The 19,293-nt window shown below is 43.9% G+C and overlaps 2 protein-coding genes across 3 annotated transcripts in view; one reads left to right on the top strand and one right to left on the bottom strand.

Moving 5' to 3' along the window:
• Positions 1 to 7,535, top strand: part of Dpysl3 (dihydropyrimidinase like 3) — a 103,140-nt gene extending 95,605 nt beyond the window's left edge. For both annotated transcript variants that reach the window (XM_005324199.4, XM_078047353.1), the window contains exons 10-14: positions 149 to 290; positions 1,899 to 2,069; positions 3,120 to 3,299; positions 5,003 to 5,165; positions 6,785 to 7,535. In XM_005324199.4, coding sequence (XP_005324256.2) covers positions 149 to 290; positions 1,899 to 2,069; positions 3,120 to 3,299; positions 5,003 to 5,165; positions 6,785 to 6,873 — 745 coding nt within the window. In that variant the 3' untranslated portion in view covers positions 6,874 to 7,535. The remainder of the gene's footprint in view (positions 1 to 148; positions 291 to 1,898; positions 2,070 to 3,119; positions 3,300 to 5,002; positions 5,166 to 6,784) is intronic.
• Positions 7,536 to 13,023: 5,488 nt separating this feature from the next.
• The window catches only part of Stk32a (serine/threonine kinase 32A), a 122,553-nt gene continuing 116,283 nt past the window's right edge, over positions 13,024 to 19,293 (bottom strand). Inside the window, exons 10-13 of the mRNA XM_005324200.4 lie at positions 19,042 to 19,167; positions 17,510 to 17,638; positions 16,821 to 16,885; positions 13,024 to 16,396 (exon numbers count right to left, since the gene is read on the bottom strand). Coding sequence (XP_005324257.1) covers positions 16,303 to 16,396; positions 16,821 to 16,885; positions 17,510 to 17,638; positions 19,042 to 19,167 — 414 coding nt within the window. The 3' untranslated portion in view covers positions 13,024 to 16,302. The remainder of the gene's footprint in view (positions 16,397 to 16,820; positions 16,886 to 17,509; positions 17,639 to 19,041; positions 19,168 to 19,293) is intronic.

Genomic DNA, 19,293 nt, shown 5'->3' with positions numbered 1-19,293 from the left:
TACAGAGGGGAAAAATCTCATCCAAGCTCACACAAGACAGTAAGGATTAGGAAAGGGATTTCAAACTCTGGCACTGGACACTGGACTCTGGTCCCCGAGGGGCCCCAGCCATCTCACCTGTTCACACAGAGCTCTTCTCCTTTTCCAGTGGGGATCTTCAGCTCTCTGGCAGTGCCCACTGCACCTTCAGCACTGCCCAGAAAGCCATTGGGAAGGACAACTTCACTGCCATTCCTGAGGGCACCAATGGTGTGGAGGAGCGGATGTCTGTCATCTGGGACAAGGCCGTGGTAAGGGACTGAAGTCATGGGAGGGTGGCCAGGACCCAAATATCCATGGGCCAGATCAGAGCCTCCTGTACCAACCAAGCTCTGAGGCACAGCTCCTCCAGCCTGCCCTGGGGAGGGTGCTCAGGATGTGGCCAGGTGGCTCAGGGGTTTGGGGACTTACCTTCTAATGATAAGTCCTGAGGTCTAGGATTCTAAGGAGACTTCTTCATCTAGAGTGTTAAGAACTCAGAACCACTAACACACAGCTCTTTCAATTCCCTGCATGAGTCATCTGCAGTTAGAATACTAGTGAATTAATTCTTTTCATTTGGAGCGTTCTATGGCTTCTTTTGAAAGGTCTACACATAGCACTTTGAAATGGTAAGCAGTGATCCTGTGCCCAGTCATCCTGCTCATCAAGGATGCCCTGTATTGCGAGCATGAGATCATCCAGGCTGCTGTTTACCAACGTCTCTGGCAAAGTGGCCTCACTTTTTAATTTTCCTCATTTACATCACAAGGGCTGGTAAAAGAAATAGCCAAGTAAATAAAGACCTCTCCAAGATTTTAGTAAATTGACTGAAACATTATTAATAATAAATTCATTATTAAGTCAATTACTTCCCTATATTCAGCACCAAATAGAATACATATGAGCTAGTGCCCCATTCATCTACATAGTTAACCCATGGACTCTCTTCTCGGTCCCCAAGAAGCTCAAGGCTAGCCTTTACATGCAATTCTTTCTATACTCAGGCTTTTTATTGAAAAGGTAAAATATGAAACCTTTTGTCTCTTCTTTCACATAGTTAAGTTTCTGTATTTTTTTACACTGTTCTGTATTTGTGAATGTATGTACATATGTATGTAGGTATGTGTGCATGCTGGCACTCTATGGATTTGTTTAAAAGTAATAAACACCCTCCTGTGCTGCATAATGACATTTAGGTCAATGATGGAGTATATAAATGGCCCTGTAAAATGATTTCACTTAGTGATAGCCCAGCTTGGTTTGTGTAAGTTCACTCTATGAGGTTCACACAACGACAAAATCACCACCAACAGTTTTCTCAGAACATATCCTCATTGTAAAGTGATGCAAACTATATTTTGGAGTTGCCAATGTAATATATGCTCAATAAAAAACACTTGGAAACCTCAGACAAGCACGTACATGAAAAAAGAAAAGAAAAGAAAAGAAAAACACCTCCAAATTCTGCAACCCAGGGGTAACTATTATTGTCATGGAGGATCTTGTATATTTGTCCTGTGAGCACATAAATACACACACACATATCTAAAAAGTCACATCAAAATCACATTTCTTTTTACTCTTAACTCTCTCTAATCCTTTTTAGAATTATAAGAGGTAAATAAATAAATATATATACATATCCAGAAAATGCATTCTGCCGGAGCATTAACTTTCATCTTAAACCACGTGTTTACCCTCTTTGCCTGGTTAACATGACAGCCCAGCTCTTCCTCCAGCTTGCCTGGTGAGGATTTGTGCTTACCAACTCATGGGTACTTCTTTGGATTTCTGGTCCTCTTCCTTTGAGCCTAGAAGCCCCACATTTGTTGATATAGAGAAAGAGATGGATATATAAAGTTTTTGTATTTCAATAGGCCACTGGGAAAATGGATGAAAACCAGTTTGTGGCTGTGACAAGCACAAATGCTGCCAAGATCTTTAACCTGTATCCCCGCAAGGGAAGAATATCTGTGGGTTCTGACAGCGACCTGGTCATCTGGGATCCAGATGCTGTGAGGATTGTCTCTGCCAAGAACCACCAGTCGGTGAGTGTGGGCTGGCCAGAGTGGAGGGATGGAGAGTGCCTGCACAGAGCTTGGCCGTGAGAAATTCGTTCATGTGCTGTGCCAGCATACGTAGTCCAGGGAGGATGCAATAATGACCCATTCCCGGATCTTAGTGTCTTAAAACTCAAACTGTTTGTTTGTCATTTCTGCTTTCCAAAGTGGCACAGCAGCAGAGGGACTGTGTCACTCAGGGATGGACAGAGGTGTCTCCACCTCTGCCCATACTCCTGTGATTGCTGAGACTTAGACAGACTCTATGTTTTGAGAGGAAGGGAAAATATAAATATTTTTGTCACATTCCTATTCATGTGGAAGATAATAATCAAACCTAATACCTTCAAAAGGTACTTAATATTTATTAGTAAAATAGCTAATATTTGTAAGCATTTTTGCTTCAGGCACTGTGCTTTTAGCTCTCCCACAGGTAGGTACTTTCATTACCCCCATTTTATAGATAAGGAAATGGAAGTACAGAGAGATTAAATAATGTATGCAACAAGTCAACAGTGATGCTAACATTGAAACACCCAGACAATCCGACTGCAGCTGATGTCCTTAACCACTTTGCAGTAATGTCTCTCCCTTGTTGCATAAGCAAAGCAAGTAGGAAGAAACCCATTCTGAGTGGTAACAGTCTTTGCTTAAACATCACGTCATGTCACATTACGTGATTTTGAGCCAGCAGGGACCCACGTATTCCCTCAATCCATGCTCTCTACACAAGACTCCATGTATAGCAGCCCTGGTGGTTTTTCAGTTTCTCTTTGAATACTGCCAGCAACAGAAACTGACTGGTACTTGAAGATCTTAATCAAGTTTGGACATTTTTCTTTGCTAGAAGCCCAGTCTTTACTTTGTAAGCATCAGTCTCCCCATCTACCCATGACAGCTTGTAGACACACTGTGAGCTATTCCTGGCTTACCTGGTGACCTATTTCCTAGGGACACTGAAGGCAACACAAAAGGTAACCGTGGTCCTCTTTTCCTTTCCCTATACCCGTGCTGTTGCTTTGCCTTATCCATCTCTAGGCTGCAGAATATAACATCTTTGAAGGGATGGAGCTGCGTGGGGCGCCTCTGGTTGTCATCTGCCAGGGCAAGATCATGCTGGAAGATGGCAACCTACACGTGACCCAAGGGGCAGGCCGCTTCATCCCCTGCAGCCCATTCTCCGACTATGTCTACAAGCGCATTAAAGCCAGGAGGAAGGTAAGGAGCAGGTGGAACCCCAGAGGTGGGGCAGGGGCTGTGTGTCCCTTTCAGGCTCAGGTATAGTAACCACCACGAGTTTCAGAGAGGCCTTTGTTCCCCGGACCCTGATAAAGAAAACTATAGCAGTGATCTCGTCTTCAGGAACAATACACAGACTTAACATGCTATGAAAGGGAGTTTGAAAACATTTGGCAAAAAAAAAAATCCTTTTTTCCAAATGATTTCCTTATATTTTATAGTGCTTTTATTTAAAAGAATTCAAAATTTCAACATTGCAATGTAATATTAGTTTATTTTTAATAAAAACAAATTACTCTTACAGGCTTAAAATGAGAAATAGTCTGCACCTCCTTGTCCCTGTCCCAGATGGCCCAGGATTGCTTCACAGGGGCAAATGCTCACAAACTTGAGTTATTGTGGGTCAAGTAAAATCTTATTAATGTCCCTGATTTTACACACACACACACACACACACACACACACACACACACACACACACACACACACGAACACAGGTGGCTCTAGTTAACTGAGGGAAGAATGGGAAAATTCCTTTTCCCATTTGTTCTCCTCCCCTCTTCACTCTCCAGACTACCCTCCTATAACCTTAACCAAAGCAAGATTAGACCAGCCCTGAGATTGCAGAATTTGAGCTCTACACTCCAGGTTTTTCCTGATTGAGAAGGGAATGAAACTCAAACTTCCCTAATATCAACTTTTTCTATTAATGTGACTTAGATTCTGAAACCAAAGAAAAGCTGATGATCTGGAGTTCTTGGTTTGGGGAGAACAGATACAGTCATCATTCCATGTGTCATTAGCATCTGCAGATTGATGAGCTTGGCTCCTGTGCCTGCTCTGAGTCACTGGCATGGAGGGAAGGATGGGCAGCAGCACCCCCTTGGAGTTCTGCACTGACCCATGCTGGACTGTCAAGTGCACCTAGCAGTGTGTCTTCCCTGCCTCCCTCAAGGCCATGCTAAGACCTAGGTGGAGGTTGCCAGCCGACTGTACTGCTGCTGTGGGTGGTCTGGCAGTGTTTGTCTAATAGACTGTAAGCCCCTTTGGGGAAGGCACTGTGTTTCATGTGACTGTAAACCCCAACCCTTGGCCCAAGGCCCAGCACAGAGTACTTGGTGGATGTTGCTGGCTGGCTCCACAGTCCAGGGAAAGTTCACAGCCACAGCTAGAGGTCAGTGGGTCAGACCACAGACAGACTCAAACTTCAGGGCCAGCCAGCTTGTCTCTGTGCTGAAGAGGAGCTCCCTTGTGATCCCATCCTGGCCAGCATGTCCAGCCTCATCTGAGACTGCTGCCCTTCCTAATCGCTGCACTGCAGCTGTGTGATGTTTCTTCCACCCCACAACATCTCTGCGTTCAGCTCTTGGTACTTGCCGATCCTCTGCCATCCACACCACTCCTCTGCATCCCCCCACTGGCTTCTCCCACCTCCAATCCCTATCCTATAACAGGGTCTTTGGATCCTTCAGAGGCAAGCTTGTCTTTCTAGAGGGCCCCTCAAGGACCTCCTCCATGACACCTGCTTTATTTTGCACTAGTTCTCCCTTCCTTGAAAGTACCTTCATTATCATTATTATATCCTGGTGCCCAACCCCCAACACACACTATTCACCGATACACTTATGCAATCTAGAGCAGACCCTAAATTGTTGAATGCTAATGTGTTTCTCTGGCTGCAGATGGCAGACCTGCATGCGGTCCCAAGGGGCATGTACGATGGACCTGTGTTTGACCTGACCACCACCCCCAAAGGGGGCACCCCTGCCGGCTCTACCCGGGGCTCTCCCACTCGGCCAAATCCACCTGTGAGGAATCTCCACCAGTCCGGATTTAGCCTGTCAGGTGAGTGGGACAGGTTGATCCGGGGAGGAGAGAAGGTGGAGGGGAATGTCAGTGTATACCCTCGAAGCTAGAGTGTGATCCTAAGAGCTCAGCTTGAGTGGGTTTTCCAGCCCAGAGCTGGGCACAGTCTTTAGGGAGAAGGTTACAAGGGCAAACAGGAAGGTTTGCTCTATCAGTGAGGGTGAAAAAATCAGACAAGCCACAGTCAAGTTAGAGATCAAGTTCAAATGATGACAAATTCTGCTCAGAGATCAGACCTGGCTGGGGTTAGAAGCAGGGCAGAGGAGTTGATTTGAAAAATCAACTATGAAGTGATTTTCTACATTAACCGATGAGAATTGGGCAGTATATTGTGTGGCGGGGGTGTTTTTTTTTAAAAAAAAAAAAAACTGTTCAGGGTTAAAGAACACTCAGACTATTTTTATCCTTAAATAGCAATAGCTTCTTTTTTAAAAAAAAATGTTTTGGTTGTTCGATGGACCTTTATTTTATTTATTTATACATGGGGCTGAGGATCAAACCCAGTGCCTCACACATGCCAGGCAAGTGCTCTACCACTGAATCACAACCCCAGTCCAGCAATAGCTTCTTTTAATGTAGGATTTTTATTCTAGTCTCCCTTCCCTAGTAGTAACAATGCTAATGGTAGTTTTGATTGATTGGACATTTGCCATGTGTTGCCTATATTATTAATCTTTTCTTTAAAATAATCATTCAAGGGCTGGGGCTGTATCTTAGTGGTAGAGCACCCACCTTGCATGTATGAGGCACTGGGTTCTATCCTCAGCACCACATAAAAATAAATAAAGATATTGTGACCATCTACAACTAATTATATATATATATATATATAAAATCATTCAATTGCTCCATAATGAATAGTCTTCATATGGGGAAAAAATGTAGATTTGCATCTCTACAACACACTATTTAAATGTGAGAGAAGCAAGATAATATGAAAGAAAAGATATATTCAAAGGGAAAATCCCAGCCTATAGGGAAAGGAAAATCAGTGAAGAATGGAAGAAGCAAGTAAAACAGGGAGGAAAAGAGATGAGAGAAGTAGAGAAAAACAAAGGAAAAGTGCTTAAGATTTTATGAATCTTTGCCAGGGGTCCGGACGTCCCAAGAAACTTCATATGTGTGTTGGAATCATTCCATTGCTCCCTGGCTCCTTTAATCCTTGAGCTTTCAGTGGCTCCTTTCTGATGGATCCAGGCACAGGTTGATGCTTTCTTTTGTGTAGCTGCATGGACCTGACCACCCCACTTCAAGCTGTGGGGTGTTGGGCAAGTGACTGCAGCTCTCACATTGGTGAGACTCCATGAGGTGTACCCCTTGAACTCTTCAACATGGCCAGCCACAATAATACAAGCAGCTATCATTGTTGTTCTTCCTAGTATTATTATGAGGCTTAGATGAAATCTAAATAAGAACTTGGCTGTTCCTACCAGAAGGTCATTTTCCAGGGGCTAGGGGAGTGCATATGAAAAGTTAAAAAAAAAAAAAAAAAAAAAGCTCCATCTAAGTTTCTTGGGAGATGAGGCCAGGGAGACATTTACTCTCTTACATTCTTTAATCAATTTATTTTTTTTACCATTACCCCTTCTCCATCACAGGCACCCAAGTGGATGAGGGGGTCCGCTCGGCCAGCAAGCGCATCGTGGCGCCCCCTGGAGGCCGTTCTAATATCACATCCCTGAGTTAAGCAACCTCTCCCTGAAGAGAGGGGCAGATGCAAGAAGAGATTTTTTTCCAAGCCAAAATGGTACACCAATGTTTAAGAAGGAAAGCGAATCCAAACGGCTGTGATCTAAAGAATCAATAAGCCTCAAGCCTTATGTTTCTCCATGTTACGCTCGCTTGCCTAGCTTTACGAATATTGCTTTGTTTTCTGTTTATGCATAGCCTTGGTTTGTTTGACCCTCTCCCTCATTTACATGCATGCAATCAGACAGGCCACTAAGGTAAAAGAGTCTGCTATATTATAGTGTTGAGAGCGTGTGTAGTGCTGCATCTTACGACAAGGGGACAGACAAAGCTGGGATGTCAGGAAAATGAACAAAAGGGACACAGGTTATTTGGGGTGAGTGGGTGGTGGGAGCCCAGAGCAAGATGGAGGGTGCAGAGGGCTAGGGTAGGGCGTGTAGAAGGGAGGTGGGTGGGCCAGGTGAGCTGAAGGGGTATTGTGTATTGTGTCCATGAAGTGTGTTTATTTTCATGAAAGGTGGTCACTTGTGGCAGCCCTCACTTTATCACAGTGCCCCAGGGTCTGCAGAGAAGGCGGGGATCTTTGGGTTCTGGACTTTGTCACTTCCCTCCCTAGTAGATTTTGTTCCTTTGAATGCTAATTAAAACGCCAAAACCCAACCATTTCTTCCACCTGCTTGATTATGCCAGTGTTTGCTGGGGACTCTTTCTCAATGTTGCTTTCAAACCTTCTTTCCTGGGGTGGGAAGGCCAGACTGGGAGAGAGCAAATGACACTTCTCTTCCTCTAGTCCTTTCTGTCTCTTTGGTGCTCTTGATAAATAGTAGCTGAGAGCAAAGCACAGGCCTTCAGCATGGAGGGCCGCAGAAGCCTAAGTTCACTTCCCTATAGACACGGGGAAAGTCACCTCTCCACAGAGAAGAGCATGCGTCTGGCATCCTGAGTCCAGATTTTAGCTGGCGTGGGACAGAATGAAGGGCCTGTCTTGGCAGCAGTGAGTGATGCTCTTGATCTCCTGAGATCAGGCACGGCATGACTAAAAAGGAGTTATTCACCAACTTTCACTATGAAGAGGTAATCTCAGTTTATGTGGGGGAGTCAAGCAGGGATTTGAGAAAGCCAGTCTGGAGCAGAGGGAGCTCATTACATAACCTGGTTCCATTTTTCAATTCTAAACCATCTATTTCCTCTTCCATTAGCTGATCCTTGGGGGGGACTTTTAGTTTTGGTCCTAAAATCTCTGAGGTGAGTGGAAGTGACGTGACATGGCCTTCCTGGTGGTACACATAAAAGAAAGTAGCACCAATGTGTCCATTTCCTCTATCAGGCCACCTCTGAAAACTCAGTGATGGACCAAGTTCTATGAGCAAGGCAAGGATGTACAGAACTGAGAGACCCTTATGCAGGAAGAAAATATTCAACCTGGGATCAGACTTCCATGCCGTGGGGAATACATCTGGTAGAACCCATAACTCTGTGTACTAAGTACTTTGAAGAGAAGAGCAGGCCTCAGACACCTTTTCAGTGCTTAGGAGAAACCATTACCTCTGACTGCATGTTCTGATTTTTTTGTGTGGGTGAGGTTTTTGTTTTTTGTTTTTTTTTCTGTCTGTTTTTTCTCTCTCTCCCTCCCTCCCCGCCTCTGGTGCTGGGTCTTGCACATGCTATACAAGCTCTCTACCACTGAGCCACACCCACCTGCCCCCTAGGCCTGTCTGCAGGTTTTAATAAGTTGAGAACTAGAGAAAAGTGAACACTTGGCTACAAAAATACTTAGAAATATCTAAGGAAGATTATTTCTCCAAGCAAGCTACTTTCTGTTCCAGTCTTGAAAAAAAAAAAAAAAAAGACTTTCACCTCATAGTAGGGAATCTTGCTATTTTAAGGCTCTTATGGTGCTTTTTTTTTAAGGGAAACTTAAATAAAAAGTAAAATGTAGCTTTAATTTACAATTCAAACATTTGGGGGCCTTTCAAGGAACTCAGAATGACTTTTATGTACAAAGGGAGTTTGCCAGATCTGAAACATACCTCAGGAGCCAGGCTGGGCTTTAGAATAAGCGGCAGTACCAGCTATGGCCACCAGATGGAGGAAAATACACGTAAATAAACTAGTCTGAGCACGCACCTGTTCACCACCATCTGCTCTGAGATTACCAGTCCCTGACCCTCTAATCCTTCCAAGCCCTCTCCATGCCATGAGATAAATCTTCCGTGAGCAAATGGGTCATCTGCACTGCACTGGGAGTATTCACCCAGAACTTTCTATTCTATACAAGCAGTCCATTCCGTAGGAAAAAAAAACCCTTGATGCTCAAGATGGGCAGTGTTGTAGGAAGCCTCCCAATCTCTCTTGCCATTAGTAACATTTAAGTATAGCAATTCCAGAGAATTCCTTGAACATACATTTTCAATGTATATTCAATTTTATTCTGTTCTATAGACGCATTGAACAGCCCTATACAAGGGGCTTGGGGGGAGAAAATGACAATGAGTCATGGTGCTCTTCAAGTTCCCTGGTGTGTCATCCAAGTGTGAAGGGCTAACTGGGTCTTCAGTCTCACTCTCAAGATAGCTTTTTCCACCTCATCTCTTGGCCTGGCCCATCTCTGAGGATGGCTTTGCCACCCCCCAACCTTCTCTCTCTGTTTCTAAGCCCAGTTGGAAATCCACTGGAGTCCTGGCTGAGAGGGTCACAGGTGTGGGTAGTTGAGGGGTTGTCTCTAGAACTGTTGAATCAGCTACCCTAGTATGAATGTTTCTTTTTCTCCTAAGTTTCCTAAAACTAGTAGGATTATAGTTAACCTGAAAATGGCTTTTTTCAAAATCCAGTCATCCTTCGGCCTTTTGCTTTATGACTGTACCCAGAGAGTCATTCTCTTCTCACAGGGCCTGAATCCTCCTTAGCCTGGACTCCATTTTGCTCACCCCGAGATACCCCTTCAACAAGGTGTATGGTTCCCAATCTTGGTTCCTGCCACAAGACTCCCAGGCCTTCTCCCCTGCACAACCCCAGCTTGAGTCCCAGTTGCGCTCACGGGCTGTCCTGAGCAGCCAGTGTTCCTCATAAGCTCCCCCTTTGAGAAATGGTGTGTGGGTGTTCAGTCCTGTGCCTGGTGGATATGGACAGACAGTAAATCTCCCTGTGATCTGTGCTAGCTGTGAGGCAGCTCTGGAACGTGAAGAGCTGTTTGGTTTGAACCGTGAAGAAAACTGTGTATTGAATTAGCTGAGATTAAAGACAAAAAAAGAAAAAGAAAAAAAAATTCATCAAGTGACTGTTAATGTAAACCTGGTTATTAAAATAACTATAAAATTACCAACATTGTTTCCCAGGACCCTTCTGTGTGTGATATGTCTTTCTATCTACTACGTTAGCATTGCACAATAAGACTGAAATGGTTAGTCAGCCAGGCAGGTCTGACAAAAACAGAGTTATCTGGAGGAAAAAAAAATGTGTGTCTTATCTCTTCACTGAGTCGTTAGTTTGGGCCACAGAATTTGATGATATTATTGAAACTTTAGCAAATGATGAAATTTTTCTTTATGGACCATCAGAGTCAGTATCAGTTTTAAAGGCATCACCATGGAGAATTAACCTGGCAGAGTCCTGGACAGAACCTAAAAGGGTTGTTTTGTGGGTATTATTATTATTATTTTATCATTCCTTAAATCCTCGATATTAGCTTGCTTTCTAAGCATGCTCCACTTCTTTTGAGAAACCTAGATTTTGATTAAAAACACCAACTAAGCACGTGCCAAAGTATATTCTTTAGCAAACTGATCTCAGGGGTCAAATGAGTGCTTGAAAGGATTATTTGCTGTGTCTACTCCTAGGAGAACAGGAAGGTACATACCACAAGTTGAAGGCTGAGAAATCCTATGATGGAGGAGGCTTTAAAACTTTTTCCAGGGCTGGGGTGAAGCTCAGTAGATGAGCACTTGCCTCACATGCACAAAGCTCTGGGGTCCATCCCCAGCACAGCAAACAAACACCACCCCCCAAAACAAACAAGCAAACAAACAAACAAAAGCCTTGTCCAAATCAGGGCTCTCAAATCTTTTGACTACTGAATTCCTCTACCCGGTATCATCTTTTCACCTCCCACCAAACTGATTGTGCCAAACCCTTGTGGGGAAACCCTGCTGAATCCAGTTCTAACATGTGCAGGTCATGTTTTCACTGGAAAGGTGACACTTGCAGAAGGGCATGAGGGTGGAGGGTTGAAAGCAGGAATTTCAAAATCTGCAACAGAAAAGTCCGGGGGTGGGCAGACTCAAGCCTGGCTGGGGGAAGTGCTGAATGCTGATATCTGAATGCTGCCTCTCCACCTTGGCCCTGCCTGGCTTGAGTGGGTGCTTCTTTCTGACTAAAGCTCTTTCCATGAGAGGGCAAAGCTGGTCATCAGCAGCCCCAAACTTTTGTTTTACCTCTTAGTAACCTCAGAGGAAGGAGGCAGTTTCCCTCAGCAGTTCAGAAGAGGTTGACTCTGATTGGTCTGGTTGGATCACATGTGTGCCATGAGCCAGTCACTTGGCCAGAAACGCGTATTGGATTACCTGCCCACACCTGGTCACATGCCCAGCCCCTGAGTCACCTAAACCATGTGGATTCTGGTATTTGACATGCCAGAAAAGGGGATACATGCTGGGAAGGCTCTAGCCTCACTCTCAAGCCTGCAAGGCATGAATGTTTAACCCAAAGATGGGTCTGGTTGTAAGTTGGGATAGGTGGGGGAGGAAATGGGAGCCCTGGGGATGGTAATTTCTAATTAATTGCTTTTGCATATAATGAGTCCCTCTTGATTTGGTAGGACAATGCTTTTGATAAAGGAGCACAAAGTGAGTGTGTACCTTTTAACACAGAAGCTCAGAAACCAGATCCAAAGCTACTCTGAACATACTAGAGTTATTTTACCACAGAGGTTCCCAGTTTGATGTTCAATAAGCTTTAGTCTGTAGTCTCACGAATGGCTCAAACTCAGGACTGGCAGAACACCTCTCCCTGCTCCTGTCCAAGGAATGAGTGGGCTTTTCTAAGGATTTGAGCGGGTTTAAAGGGAACAGTCAATGTTTACAATGAACTAAGGGTGCAGGACTCCAAAAGGAATGAGTGGCCTTCAGAGGTGCTGGGGAAAGATACATAGACACTTTTAAACCTCTGTAGGCCAGAGATATTCAGTGGCAGAGTCACGTCTAATTAGGTGGGAATGAAAACACTGAAGAGTAAAAACAAGGCCCTCTGGTTCCAAGGAACTTTCTGGAATCAACTCTCCTAACACCAACCCATCACAGCAGGGACACCAACCATGTGAAAGAGATGGAGATGACAAAAGGGACAGAGCAACATGCAAAAGTGACATCACATACTTAAAAATCTAAAGGGTTCTAGACCTTGCCCCTTGTTCAGCGGGCTGTTCAGAACAGCACAGCAGGACACTTAATATGACCTGACAATAGGGTTCTCAGGATGCAGGACTTGAGAGTCCACAAGAATTGCTTGCTTTTTCCAGCCTATGGAGTGTTTGGCTGGTTGCTGACCTACTCTGAGTTTGGAGGTAGTGGAAAACTCCTTTACTCTCTCATTGCCAGAAGTTGCTCTTAGCTGCAAGAGTTCATAGGTGCCTGTTACCTTCCTGTCCCAAATTATGGGATTTGGAACATCCACCAGCTGCCCTCATGTGTGCAATGGGACAGGATGCTGAGAAAAGATGCATGAGCTATCTGTGAACTTGAGGACACAGTGAAAGGCAGAAGGTAGAATTCTGGACTGTGTTCCTGAAGTGTGCATATTAAAGGAATCAAGTGTTTTCGTTTTTGTATATGTGGATCAGTTAAGATGTGCTGTGTTCCTGAGTAACAGAACATCATTTCTAACACCAGCTCTCTCTATTAGGGGACCTTCCTCACAAAAAGAAACGGAAGTAAGAGCAGGTAAATTTAGGCACCCTGATACTCTCTTTTGGGAAAACAAATACACAAACACAGACGTGACAAAGAAAGGTCAATGGCTTACTGTTACATAAGACATTTTAATACATGCAGGCACAGTGACATTGCACATGCTACAGCTCAACAGAAGCATGTTTTTCTCATTCAAGGGCTGCCAAGTCAGCCATTGGTTCACAAAAGCACAGAAAACCAAAGTGTGTATTTTTCACATCAATGTTTAATATCAGCCAGACACACACTGAGCTTGTAATAAACAGTAACCACAGGTGGAAAAAAGTAGGAAACAGGATTTTCTATGGACAAATACTGGGACTGAAACAAACTCACAATGCATTCCAAGCCTTTTGGTTCAGCCTCTAAAGAGCTGAACCCCTGGCGTTTCTGCACCAGCCAAAAGCTGCAATGCTGACGAATTAATAGCTACATTAATGCTCTTTCTTCCTAATTATGTATTCACCCATCCAATCTAGGACTATAATGACAGAAAATTGAGTCATTTCTGATTAAAATTTTCCTATCAGATGAAACCTAGCCACTAATTAATTAGATTATTATAATCAATCTTGTAATGGTCTGTGCTGCTTGAAGTTCACGCTGCCCTCACAATGACCTCAGCCAAAACTAGTGCTGCTTCAGAGGGGGTGTTAGTCATTAGCAGAGCATTTATTCCCAAGGAATTAGGGTCACGGTCAGGGTTGCAGGGCTGGGCTGCCCCACTTCAGGGGAGGTCATGGAATATCCTGGAGTTGGAGGCTCTGCTGCCTTGCAGGAGTTTTAGAAGCAGGATGCTCTAGTCTTCAGAATCTGCTAAGATGCCTCAGATGCTCTCTATAGGTAAGGGAGGATGCTGTTGGAGAAAAAGCTTCCAGAAAGGCAAACCAAAGGATGCAGGTTTCTAAAATTCTCATCCGTGAGCCTCATTCCCTTTGTAGATGAGACATATTCCATTCAATGGGGAATTGACTATTAGCCCAAATTATGGAATAAAACTAAAGGATCTGATTTCCATAACTAGCAACCACCATAAGAACTTTGGGAAAGGTTTACAATTTGTTTTTGGAAAAGTTTTTCTTGTCTTTAAAATTCACATGGTAGGAGGCAGTGAGAATGACTTACTCCATGCTACCAGATGCAGTGCCTTTTCTTGTCTGTTTTCTGTGGTTCTAGGTTTCAAACCCACCATTGAGCCACAGGCCCAGCCTGGTGCTTTTTCTTTTCTAATATGAAGCACACTGCATATCAGTCATTTGGAGAGCACTGAGCTTTCTTCAGTGTGTTCATGATTCGGAAAGTCGACTGCAGTGTTCTGGGTATAGAAAGTAGGGATTCAAGCTACAGAGAGCATATGGGTTCCTACCCTACCTTAAATTGTACAGATGTGCAGCCCCACACGTGATCAGCTCTCACCATCATGGACAGCCTCCTGGTCCCACTGTCCTTTGGTAAGCATTTCTGAAAAGCCTCTCCTTTGGGGGAATGCAGAGGAGGACCCAGGTGACAGGAGAGGTGAGTCAAGGGCACATCAGGGTTTGAATAAAAGACAAGCATAAGAGGGAAGCTGGTAACTGTGCACCTGGCTCCTGATCCGCCAGAGGTGGCCAGCTGTGGGCAGAATCTGGTGGCCTTCTGGTGGCTGCTCTTTTCAACCCGCCCTCCACTCTGAAAGTGGGTCAAACAAATGCTTTGAGTTTCTAGTGTTTGGAGAAAAACAAAATTGCACAGACAAATAAGGAATGGGAACTGAGGGAAAAGGAACGGAAGAGGAAAAGAGCTAGATTTCGATTCTTTAACCAAAAATATGGTCGTTCTCAAATCAGAGAGGCACTATTTCATAGCGGTGCCAGAAATCCTGGGCCCATTAACTCAATGAGGAGAAAACCATGAATACACAACTGTAGTTCAGCTCTGGCTTCCTACCCATGCTTAGTTACCCCCCGTGCAGCCCCCCTCTGGCAATCTCTGTGAGGCAGGCAAGCAGCCATATCTCTTACTTCTCTAGTCTATTTGCACCTGTCTGGTTTCCCAAGTGGGTGCAAGTCTGGTCTTCCTGGTTGCCAGGTTACTGGTGAGGCCCTACTGTCCCTTCGCAGCCAAGGTTTAGATGACCTGAGTAGCAGAGATGTGAAAACAATCCTGCTAAAGCCTGTTCACCTCTTGACTCTATCCAAAAACAGTTCTGCAAAGATAGCACAGTAGAGTTACATGCACACTTAGGTGAATTAAACTTGGCAAATAAATAGATAAAATGTAAAGAAAAAGAGAAACCAATAATATTTTAAATAATTAGGCACTTCTGCCTGCCAATTTTTCAGTCGTCCTAAGGGTAGAAAACATGTTCCCGCCGTTCCCAAGGTGACTCTCCATGAACTTGACCTCTCACATGGGTGAGCATCCCACTGTCCTAAGGGTAATTCTAGACTATAAAAGATGTTCAGTATTTTAATTCACCCATTATTAGCCAAAATGAAACCAAAAATAAAGAGCACAAGAGTGACCTGTTTCTTTACAGAATGGCAACTCACTCCTTAGGCTTCATTGAGAAGATATTTCCCATATATTGTGGGTAATGAAGGTGTTTTTCAAAGGCAAGTCTTACATCTTCCAATTGCACTTCTAACTTACTATATAACCACCCTGTACAGTGCGACTTCACTGAACCATAAAGTAAACATTGTCATGTAAAGATGTTCTTGATCCTATCCAGATGCAGGCTCTGCTAATCTTCAGAGGACAATTAGCCCTCAAGGAACATGCATACTGGAAGAAGGCAAATGGTGTGCTACTATTCAACAACTGGCTTGTTAAAAAGAAAAAGGTGCCCTGATTTGTAGCATTTGCTCATTTCCCATGGCATAAATCCTCTCATCATCACTGATTACAAGGTGCCAATATCATCTCACTGAAAGGAAGTTGGGGAGCCTTGTGCACAGTAGGCTCTTACCAGCTGATAGAAACCAAGGTGGAGCTGACTCAGCACCCTGCTAAAGGTCCTATAAACCTGTTACTTCTATCTGACCCTATGCATTTCTTCCTCATGGGATTCTTTATTTCTATCCAATCGGTCCTTGGGATTCTGATGTCTTAGGAAGTTTTCCAGCTCTGAAGAGGCTCATTGTGTCCGATGTTCATTTGTCACAGTGTAGTCAGAGGAATGGAAAAATAAATCTGCAGATCTTCCTTTTAAGATAAAGGCCATTTAGAATAACAATTGCAGCACTAAAGGCAAGGTGCAGGTCCTCCAGTACAACCCTTTAGTTTTAGATGAATAAACTGAAGCACAGAAAGTGGATAAATGACTTGGCTCAAAGTCACACAGTGAATCAGTGGTGAAGTCAGATCCCAGGGGCTCAGGCCCAGGACTTTCCATGGCATGCTGCCCGCTTCACAGGATAGTCAATGTCACATTGTCTACATCATGAGGTGTGGGGTGGCAAGAATTTGAGAAGTCCCAAGTCAGGAAGAAGATGTAGAGGTCTTTACAGGTTGTTCTTGTGGCCATCCTCTTCTTGTGGGTTTTTGGTTTGTTCCAAGGCTAGATTTGCTTGGCTTTTATTAAAGTCTCTTTTAACTCTTAAAGGAAAGAGAGAGAGAGAGAGAGAGAGAGAGAGAGAGAGAGAGAGAGAGAGAGAGAGAGAGAGAGTGTTAGTTTTATTCTTTGAAATCCAAAAGTTTAAACATTTGAAATGATAACAAAGATCAACAATTTATAAAGAGGTGTGAGTCGAGAAAACCTTAAAATGTCATTGTATTTATATCCCAATTCGTCTGCCCTTCCCACAAACAAAAAGTTGATGTGAGGCTAATTTACTATTGAAAAATTCTTTTACAAATAAAAAGCTTCCTGAATTCTCCAAAATTTCTATAATAGATGTGCCTCATTTTTGTCATTAGAAAAAATAAAAAATGTTAAAAATAATACACTGAGTTTCTGCAAACAGAGTCTGGCTAAAACAGCATCATTTTCTAAACTGTTGTTCCCCCAGCAGTTACTTACTTTTCTCTGTTGAAAATTATAAACTCCTTCCGGACAGACTCAAGGTGCTCTTGAAGAAGGCATGTCTTTAAGGTGGACATTGAAAAACAATAGAGTGTAGTTAGCGGATGAATGAGGGTCCTCACAGCCAAAAACCTACCAAGTTTCTATTCAACCGCATTTAAGAAGTACCACAGTAGCTTCAAGATGGAACCTATATGAGGAAGATGCTGGAAGATGGCAGAGTAGGGATCTCTCTATCTAATCAACTGCCCTAGCAGAATCCTTCTGATGAAGGTCTACGGAGGGTATGTTGTTCAGGTATATTGAGGGAAGGCGTGGTAAGATGGTTACTATGAGTTTCAATTCTTAGCATAATAGAAGCTACCTGCTGTCCACCCTCCACCCTGGCACAGAGCTGTGCCCATATTTCTGGAGCTGCCTGCATGCAGCTTGCAGGAGCCATGGTGGGAAATTAGGATTATGTCCTCCAAATATGGGGATCTCTGTTCTGATCACTGATTGCCACTTCTGATCACAGAGGTGCCAGAAGGCTGGTTGCCACTGTCGTACCTCACTCTCGACAGTCACAAGTCCCTCTGCGTCAGGCAAAATCAGGGTGCCAAGTTGACCTCCCAACAGCAGCTCTCAAAGGTATAGCAGTGATCTCGGGATGCCCATCACCTTGGGTTTGGTGGGGTCCTCCTCACCTGTGAAGAATCACATTTCCTCATCTCCTTCTCCTTCTTTGCCAGACGCTTCTTTTTCTTGTGAAGGGGTTTGGACTCCAAAATCATTTCTTCGAGTTCAAAGGTAGGGTCACAATTCAGCCTGCCTCTCTACAAGGGAGACAGGTTGGCTTAGTCCTCACGTTCCTGTGTCATAAAAACATACCAGACCCCACGTGGAGGAAAACACCTGGTCCTAAGCAGCAGTCCAAGAATGATAAGCTCGGATTCCTACTCCAAGTTTTATGTCATTCGTTGCCAGCATCATTTTTCATATCCTTTGACTTTTTATTGTATTTATTTTTCTAAACTTCCAATTACTTCTCAGGGAGTAACAAAGGAAACCAAATGAAAATAATTTTTCTACAGTTTGAGCTTTCAGGTCTCTCAAAGTGTGGTTCTCATAGATCAGAGTCACCAGAGTGGCTTCTTTGACTTCCTAGGTCTCTGGCCAGGTTTTCCAAATCAGGGCTTCTGAATAGGAGACCCTACCTACCCTTTAATAATGGCCTCAAATGATTCCGTTTCATAGGAGCCAGAGAACTGCGACAGAGAGCTTATCTCTGGGCAACATGCAGCTCAGAGAAGAACAGAATCAACAGGTGGTACCCAGACTTGCATCTTGTCCACATCAGCCAGGCACAAGCTGCCCCATAGATGCTACAAAGTGACAGGTAGGAGTTTCAGTTCCCTATTCTGTTGCTCCATAAGGTGGAGATTTCCATGCTCAGGATCCCACCACACTGTGCTTCCCCTTCTCTGCAATTTCACTTGACCCTCTCGCTGGCACACCCCTGCCCAGCAGTTTACTCTCAAGGTCACATCCCCACGTGCCCATAATGAAAATCTCTGAGTTGTTTCTTTGAGTCCCTAATGGGCCCATTCTTGTTCCCAATAACCCCACCACTGAGTGTGTAACTGAATGTGTGACTCAGGCCTCAGGCAGAGAGAAGAAGTCCAGGCTTCACTAGGCCCCGGCCTAAGCTTTCACCAGCAGTCTGTCGTGGGACACAGATGTCCCTTGGTCGGGTACTCACTCAGTGGGAATTATTTCTCTTTGGCGATTAATCCTTAAAAAATAAAAATCCACAAAATAAAACTAGCAAAGAAGGAGGGGCAAGTGGTAACAATGAATTCCTCCACAGTTTTCAATCCTCTGACTAAGAGATCTCTGTGGACACAAATTATGAGGACATCTTTGAAGTCAGAGAAAACTTTTTTTTTTTTCCAACTAGCAGATTCATGGAAATGACTATTTGAAGAACTAAAAATCCTTTCCAATAAAAGCACAGCACAGAGAGTGCTTAGGATCTAGATCCCCAGATGTGACCAGACCTGGGTTAGAATCCATCTTGGCCACTTGCTAGGTGACTTTACTTACCTAACTGCATGTGTTTTCTCATACAAAAATATTTGAGCTCTGTTATACAACACTGGTGTGACTTTCTGATCAGGCACACAGAGTGATGATGTAACAGAATGGGAGTTATGTGGGCTTGTTAGGATTGACTCACATTGGGAATAAATCCTGGAATGAGCCGCTTCTGCAAAACCGCATCCCAGTTCATGTCATTCATATATGGGAAGTTCTGAATGTCCGTCAAGTGAGAAAATCGTTGGTCTGGATTAGGTTCAAGTAGCTGCCAATGGAATAAAACATTAATATCATGAGGAAGGTCAAAACAGGGGGAACAAAGAATACACTTAAATCCCCTCTCAGTGTTGTCATGCACAGGACTGAAGGGTACTAGGTCATGCCCCCTTCT

This window comes from Ictidomys tridecemlineatus, chromosome 1 (assembly GCF_052094955.1).
Source record: "Ictidomys tridecemlineatus isolate mIctTri1 chromosome 1, mIctTri1.hap1, whole genome shotgun sequence".
NCBI classification, from domain to species: Eukaryota; Metazoa; Chordata; class Mammalia; order Rodentia; family Sciuridae; genus Ictidomys; species Ictidomys tridecemlineatus.
The sequence above is the reverse complement of the archived record's forward strand: the minus strand, read 5'-3'. Positions and strand labels throughout refer to the sequence as shown.